Below are 8,464 nucleotides of genomic sequence, written 5' to 3'. Positions count from 1 at the left end.
GTTGCTGGAGAAGAATTGCAATAAAAGAAAGACAGAAAGTAAGAAAGAAAAAAAAAAAAAACTCCAATCCGTTCGACATTTTTTTAACTCACATAACGCTGTGAGATATCATATACATTTCTAATTCGATTCGATGCATCGAAACTTTACATCACTTTTTACGTAAACTTTTTTTCTACGTACATTTAAACTTCGTGTCATTATTTATTATTCATTATTCATTATTCATGTATGACATAGTTGAATTTGATTTTAGGGTTAATCACCGGTTACGATTAATAACTGAATCAAGATTTAGCCCCGTAAGTTTCTCGCTTAACTTCCGAAAGTCCGAACACTTGAGGATCTACTGTTCCAACATCTCAGTTTCTCTCCAGTTTCCAAAACTCGGTATGTACCACAATTTTGGGAAGCTCGACTAGTTGTAAGAAGCCAACGAACCAGAAACTGGACCAAACTGGATAGCAAACGTGTGAGTAAAACTGTTGGTGTGTCAACGAATGATTTTGAAAACGTAGTTTTTGTGCAACATTAAGTTTAAGTCTCTTGAAGCTCAATTATTTGAGAATTCAAAAATGCAAAACGATCATTCATGAAGTAATACTCGTAAGTAATTCATACTTATTCCCAACATTCTGTTCTTGATTTTTTTTACAAAACATACAATCGAATAAACATGGACCTGAGCGGAAATCCGGTTGTTAATTTTCTCGTTGAAATTCTCGGAATTCGTAAACGTCATATCTCCTTTCTCATTTCTATGGAGATCATACTCGAGACACCGTATAAAAAAATTCCACATTCATTCGCGATGGATAAGAATCTTGACTAGAGGTCTTCCCGACAAGTGTTTTCTGCAGCCTGACTGTCTCCATTCGTCGTGACGTATTCCCGACTCCCACATGAACGTCTTTAGAAATACTATTCAACCTGTAGGCGTACCGTAAGACTGTACATTGTCAGAAAATTTCCGTGAGATGATTCTTCAAAGATAAATTCTTCTCACTGCGTGTTACCGATGCAGAAATATTTTTCACGATCTTACAAGTTTTCTAAATATTATTTGGAAAAAAAAAACATTTCCGTATAAACGGAACAAGAGTTTTTCTTTCAGATATTTTTATAACAATTTTTCAATGTATCTCCTCCTTCGTTTATACAAATTTTCAGACCATTATCGAGACCCTGAAGAACTTTCTTCAGCAGGATAATAACCGAAGTAAATTCAGAGAAATACGTACCGTCCTATCGTATTTTGCAACAAAGAAGCCGTCTTTTTCAGCCAGTTCGAGAAAAATAAAAAAAGGGAAGATACTTTCATACTGCTGTACGAATCCAGGAATGGGGGGACAGAAATAAGCATGGTTGTCCGTCGTGCCCGGGGCGAGAGGCTGGGTCGATGCCATTACCTTGCGCAGGGATTTGGAAAGGTACGAAGAGAGTTGCGGAAAGCTCTTGGCTGGTGGAGGAGTATCTGTGTAAGATCAGGAAGAAGAGAACGGGGCCGAGGGTTTGTGTCAACGAGACTCGACCGAGAAAATTTGAATATAAATGGAACGGCCCGTTCGTCGAGAAAAAGCAAGCGTGATCCTTGCACGCATCCATCGCCGTATCTCCATTGGATGCCAGCCGCCAACTGACGCTTTGATTTCATCCCTCAAATTAATTATAATTCCGCGCTTTGGTTGATTACATTCCTGAACCGCAACGCTCGTTTACCAAACCCTAATCACTTTTCCTGCACAGCTGCCCGGGGCCCGGTATTATTCATCAAAAATAAACCGTAATACACGAAATTTCCTAACGCTACCCCTGACGGTTTGCCGCAGGGACCGTTTACCTGTCCGACGTGAATCCAGCGCGATGTATAAGCTCGCAAGCATGTATCTGACGCGTTATGCTTCGTACGTTTTTTTCCACCTTGAGTGTTAACTAGATCGCCAAACCTAAAAATTAAATTCGGATTCATCAAAATTACGGTGTTTTCGTAATGAATTATCTGAAACTGCAGATCGTCATCTAGCTCCTCCGATAATTATATGGTATTTGTTTCGTCAATTTCCACCGAAGGATCAATTATCCAAGTCACTGAATAGAAACAATTTTGCCTCTGAAGCGGAGTTTCATGGTTTTGTATTCACTGGCGCATGCGGAGATGGTTTCAACCGTTGAATACAGAATTTATCATGATTGCTTCGTGACGTCTTCTCATGATACCCACTAAATACTGAAAACTAGATAAAAATGAGGACCAGAAAAAAAAATAATAAATAATTAGCAGAATGGTAAAACCGGTTCTAGACACAGATTCCTACTACCGACACTTACCGACGTTTCACTGAGACTCAAACCCTTTTCTGCGATACGTCACCACCTTAGTTGATACAAACGCATTTGAAAAATTTAGATTTCTCTGCAGTCTGTTGAAATAAGCCTTGCTTGCATCCAAATATAGAAACACTGCAGTACGAACGTCGTGAAAATGAGGAACCAACCGATTTTCGACTGTTCAAAAATACAATGCTGTCCCACGATATCAGATACGCGACATGTTCGGACGAAAGAAGGTTGACGTCTTCCGCGTCTTACAGCTGCTTCTGTTTCTGAGTAATTGCGTCCATGGATTGGCAGAAAAAAATGTTTTTAATCATGGACGAACCGAGAGTGGTAAAAACTTCACGGGTCGGAAAATGGGTGAGATCCCAGATCAATTCCAGATTCGAATCGAGTAGACTAGAATCAATTCATCGCGTGTTTACGATCTTTGTGTTACAAAGTAAAACGGTGTTTGCTTAGGTTACTTTTGGCACGTGACTGACATGTTCTTTGACCCTTATTATTCACCCTTGGGAGCTCCCGAAGACGGTGAGTTTTCAAAGAATTCCAAATCTTGGAGTGGCTAAATTTACTTCCCAAAAACGGAAATTGATGGTAAAATTAATTTATTCTAATGAATTTTCCTCTTTTTCCCGTACCTGAAAGACTGTCACATAAAAAATTCCGAAAACTTTACGAGGAATTGCGGTTTTTTTGGTGAATTTGGTCAATGCTCGGCCTTTGGATTGATGGAGACTATAGCGAGGGCGATGAACGCAACTACGCGATGGAAAAGCACGGCGCCAGACTTCTGCATTTTTACAGGGTGAGTGAATAAGTCTACCTATATAATATGGAATAATTTCACGATGCGTCGCGCTTTTATATGTCTGTACGGATTCTTCTTTACGATCATTTTAACTCCTGTACATATTTTTTATTGTCGAATCGCTATCGGTACGAACGCTATAAAAATCACTATCCTATCCACCGTATATAAATGCTGTAATGAAAAATACTATTTTTACCATAAAAATTTCAGAAAAAAGTATCCAAATACAATTTGAAGATTGTTTCTCTGATTTTGTATCTAAATACAATATAATTTACAATATAATTAACACATATAATTTTTTTCTCAATTTCATTAATCGCCTGTCAAAGCTCATTTACTTCTCTAACATATCAACAATATTTGTCATACTTATTTCAATATACAAGGGCAAATAGAAAATTCAAATTCGTCGAAAACAGATAGTAAATGATAGCGAGAAATCTTTCCTATCACAAGAAAAACTTGATCTTATCTTGTTACAATTATTATCATTTTTATTGTAATTTCTACTTCACTTTTTCGACTATTTCTAACAATATACTGAATTATATTTCAGGGTAGGAATAAAATAAAAAATCCAATTCGATTTTCAAGATATACCTTTTTGGCCTTTTTTTATGCTTCGTCAAAGAATGGTTAAAACGCCTTTTTTCCTGTTTTAAACTAACAATTTCAGAAAAAGTAACGGAAATGATAATAATAAAACTTATCTTTGTTATCCTTGCGTTTGGATCGAATTCAGTTTCTTCACCCTTATTGTATAATCAGGAAGTTACTGATAATAGGAATCTACGCTGTCCGAATATCGGTGATCGACAGGACGATATTTATGAAACAATCAGCGCTTTCGTCACGGACATTAGGAACGCTGGTTTCGTAACCATCTATCCAAGCTACGGCTGGTACGATTATCAACCTCACGGTCATCACCCCCTAAAGTTAACGACCCACTACGAGAGAGTGAAAAATCTGTTACGCGACGAACGAGATTCTTCAGTAAGTTTTATCGAATTTAAATCAAGCCTAATCTAACCAAATTTTCCTTCTTTCGTCCTTTTGACAATTTCATTACAGAAATTTATCAGATGCTAGTTAAATCGAATGCAATTTTATACAAACTAACAAAAATAATATCTCGATAATATTATTTTTCATTCTGTCACACGTTTTTACTGGATCAAAACTTCAAAGCAGTTACTTTTATGAATCTAGAATAAAGTCAATTGCTCTATATCTCAAAGAACTATTGTCAAAAGAGTTTGGACCATAATCCCAAGGTGAAACAGATTCTTGGTCAACCCGGACCGGAAATTGGGTACTTTTCGCGCGTTCAACCACCGGAGAATCGGATCCGGGTTATCGTGATGAATACAAATTTTTACGTAAGGAATCATATCGCAAGTCGTCGACCTGATCCAGCCAGACAATGGAGATGGCTCATCGAGGAGCTCAGAGCATGTCGAATCGCCGGTCAAAAGGTCAGCAATAAAGGTCGTGACCCCAAAAATAAATATAGAATATATCGTATCAGGTTTCTGTTGTATCCATAGCTCGATCAGAAAATGCGTCATCATCTCGCTTAACTCTTCACGATGTTGGCTTATTTTTTCTGGATCATGAAAAACAACAGAAGTTTTAGATCGTAAAAAATATTTACATCTTTTTTTCTCCCCTCTCTGAAGCTCAACTATTTTTTAGACGAATATTATTCGAAATTTTTAAGATCTCACTTCCCGCTCATGATTTATACATTGCCAAGTACAAGTTATGTGAAAAATTGAATCAAAAAAACAATACCAATTCCAAAGAAAAAAAATCAGCTCGTCAATCAAACATTTTCTAATTTTTTTTTTTCACAACTTTTTAAGCTCACAAGTAAAAAATATCAACGTCAACGTGAATTCTCGAGGGTTCGAATAAATTTCACATCGTTCCGTCAAAGTCCCGAAATTTCAAATTCTCGGCAACGGTGTTCCGTTGTTAAAACTCACTGAGATTGCTTGAAACAACACGTTTCTTAAAATCAGCCGCTCAAAGCTCTCTATATTTTTACACCTTTTGAACGATTTCGCAACTTTATTCTTCTCCACCGTAACACAAGGCATTCATCGTTATGTCGGTACCACCGGGCTTTGATCGAAAAAGCTACAGCGAAGAAAACCTTGACAAAGGAAAAGAAAACCTGCTGGTATGGAGCAACGGCCACAATCGACGCTATTTAAGAATAATCAGTAAGTTTCGCGACGTTGTTGCTGCACAATTTGCCGGACACAGACACGAGGACACATTTCGTCTGGTGTACGACAGAAAAGGTACATCAAATATTGCACAAAACTTTCGCGATTTGAGATAAACTTGTAAATTCACGTCACAATTGTGTAGAAATTACAAAGTTCCAGTCAAGAGTGAAAAAAGTCGTGCAAATTTTACACAGAATAAGGAAAATTTTGATGGATTGAATTTTCTCGAAATTAATTCGTATAGGTACAACTTCGAATTAATTTCGAATAAAATTTTTCCTTTTTTTCTCACTCATTTCTGTTTCACTCGCAACACAAGGAGAGAAAAAAAGGGTTACGCGAATGTAATGAAACATCCTTTTTCTTATTCTCTGTACAGGAAAAGCTGTTTCCGCAGTGCTTCTTGCTCCGCCGATGAGCCCTCGTTTCGGCAACTATCCGAAGATTAGAATCTATATGTACGACAAGCACAGCGGCAAAGTAAGCAGAATATTGATGGTACAGCGAATTTTTCGTTTTTTATTTTTTTCTCACTAAATTACGCAACTTTGGGTTATTGGGATTCATTAAAGTCTCAATTAGTATTTTTCATTCATTTTGTAGATCAATTCTCAAATCTCATATAGAATATATTCGGAAATTATTTCGAGAACTCTTATCGTCTGCTCTGCTTCGTTGTTAAATGTATGACGATTTTTGCCAAAGGAATGAATTTAAACAACAGATTGAGTAATTATTTCTTCTCGAAAGAAGCCCACGTTCGAAAAATAAAACCAAAACTCTAATTATTAAATATGATTAGACACAATGCTTGCAGCATGTTTGCTGAAAAAATCTTGTTCACAAAGTGACTTAGGTGTGTAAAACCCTAGTTCAGAGAATAACCAGACCTAATTGTTTGGAAAAAGAAAAGAATCTCACCATTCATTACAGTGAAATAATATTCTCTAATAATTTTTGTCTCTCATTCGTATGGTGTTAACACTTTTTTCGTAACAGAAAAACCTAATGTTGAAAATTAAGAAAAATTGTTCTGTTTTTCGAGATGGGTAAAAAAAAAAAAAAATAACGAGAATTGATGTTATTTATGACTGTATGACGCTCTGTATTACCGGGATAAAAACTAAATAACAATGAAAGAAATCCTGCGGTTAAACAAGAAAGTTTACGGTGCACCCTAAAAATTCAGTATCTCCTAATTCTCAACGAAAATTAAATTACGAATCGCGTTGGAAGGTTTAAGCAAAATTAAGAAAAATGTTCAAGTTTTTATTTCTTCGCATTGTCGACTTCCCGCAGTTAGACAGAGCCTAGCATAAATTTCGGGCTGAATTTTAAAAAAGCTTTCTAAGGTGGCTGGTTTGACGAAAAATCGATACTTTCCATCAATTTCATTGCGAGATATAATCGTACGTTGAGTTTTCACCAAATTGTTATACTCGGCTATGAAAACCTTTTTAATAGTACAAAACTAAAAAAGACAGAAATTATCTACAACTTCTAACATAAAATCTTTAAAAATCAGTAAATTCGTTAGATTTCACTTTGCAATTAATTTTATTCTGGAAATTATTTTCTACTACGTGTTACAGATGAAACAGATTTTCTTTTTTTCACTAGGTAATTCGGTATTGCCATTTGTTCATCATTAACAATTTGTCATGCGTAATTTTGTAAAGTTAAATACTTAACGATTCCGCGATATTAAAAAACAAAAACAAAAAAAAAATTCATTGAATTTGTAGAACATAGTCTTGTGAATAAAATGACCCAACGTAAAGTGAAATCAAATGAATCTATTAGATTTTTGGCTTATTCAAGAGCTTTAAACCGAAGTATCAATATCCAATCTATTCTCTAATTTTTAAAAAGACATTGTAATTTACAAATATAATAATTTGATAAAAAATCAACGTATAACTATTTCGTTCTAAAATTTGTAAAAAAAATTCCCGATTTTTTGCCGACTGGAAGTATTTTAAGAAAAATCGTCTGATCAAAATTTCATTTAATGCCCAAATCCCGGAACCAATTTCGATTTCTCTGTGTTTCCAGCTCATCGACTACGTGCAGTACTACTTTAACTTGACGAAGGCAAACCAGGACGCGGACATGACGAGTCCTGAAAAATACTGGGAAGTGAGCTATTCGTTTCGTGACTTTTACCGACTTCCAGACGCAACGACGTCCAGCTTTGAAAAGCTTGTTAAAAATTTTCAAAGCGACAACAACGTCGTTTTTGATCGGTGAGTTGAAAAGCCCTTTGACCGATTATTCACGCGTTAAAAATTAGGCTGACTGTATTTTTCAAATTGTATCATTAAAATGTCTGTTATTAGATATCACAGCAACGCCGAAGGCCGTGTGAATCACAAAGCAACCTGCGATTATCGCTGCAAATTGATTTCGTTGTGCGTCATAACGAGCCTTGAATTCGGGCGTTTCTCCGAGTGTGTTTCCGGGAAATTCGCGGCCGACCAAATTCGCACTAGACTGTCGGTCCAACCCCTCCCGAAACCTCTGCGAGATCGCCTCTTTCGCCGTTTCAACCCCATCTCGGCCTCCCCAACTCCACCATCTGTTAATTATATGGTAATAATAATCGCAGGTATCGTCGTGGTGTCTCTGCGGTTGTAATTTATTCAGTAAGAGTAAAATTTTCAAGGGTTTAAAGTTATAAAAAATAAACACCTCGCATAGTTTATGATTTCGCATAACTTCTGAGATATGTTAGGATCGGACCGAAGACACGAGGGTTCAAGCATTTCAAACGTTTTAATCAAGAAACCTTGTATTATTACTGAATTGTTGTACAAATTTTAGCTTGTCTGATTTGAATTTGTACAAATTCATTTCCCATCGATAGTACGGATATCGTTGCGATCTCCTTCAGCATCGTCGACGTAAAAAAAACTTCGCTAGAAATTTTTGACAAATTATTTTCTCTCACCTTAACTTTTCATTCAAGCTGTCGGTGTCATTATGGATTTTAAAAAACCGCTGAATCAGGCGATTTGTAAAGTAATACATTCGAGAGATTTTACTGCGCAGCTGGGTAGCTGCAGAAACACGA

At 36.3% G+C, this 8,464-nt stretch overlaps 1 protein-coding gene across 1 annotated transcript; it reads left to right on the top strand.

The window, feature by feature from the left end:
- Window positions 1-2,549: 2,549 nt before the first annotated feature.
- Window positions 2,550-8,170, top strand: LOC124411419 (acid sphingomyelinase-like phosphodiesterase 3b). The gene is made up of 10 exons (XM_046890512.1): window positions 2,550-2,694; window positions 2,797-2,865; window positions 2,983-3,142; window positions 3,937-4,147; window positions 4,393-4,629; window positions 5,253-5,463; window positions 5,771-5,871; window positions 7,447-7,637; window positions 7,731-7,983; window positions 8,126-8,170. The coding sequence occupies exons 1-10, from the start codon at window positions 2,550-2,552 to the stop codon at window positions 8,168-8,170; spliced, it is 1,623 nt and encodes a 540-aa protein (XP_046746468.1).
- Window positions 8,171-8,464: the final 294 nt, after the last annotated feature.

Source organism: Diprion similis, chromosome 10, assembly GCF_021155765.1.
Source record: "Diprion similis isolate iyDipSimi1 chromosome 10, iyDipSimi1.1, whole genome shotgun sequence".
Lineage (NCBI taxonomy): Eukaryota > Metazoa > Arthropoda > Insecta > Hymenoptera > Diprionidae > Diprion > Diprion similis.
This window is presented reverse-complemented; position numbering and strand designations above follow the sequence as displayed.

Excerpts from the sequence above, each read along its gene's own strand:
- LOC124411419 (XM_046890512.1), top strand. The coding sequence starts at position 2,550 with ATGTTCGGACGAAAGAAGGTTGACGTCTTCCGCGTCTTACAGCTGCTT. Across the intron at positions 5,464-5,770 it reads TCTGGTGTACGACAGAAAAG|GAAAAGCTGTTTCCGCAGTG; the intron begins GTACATCAAATA and ends TTCTCTGTACAG. Across the intron at positions 7,638-7,730 it reads AACAACGTCGTTTTTGATCG|ATATCACAGCAACGCCGAAG; the intron begins GTGAGTTGAAAA and ends GTCTGTTATTAG.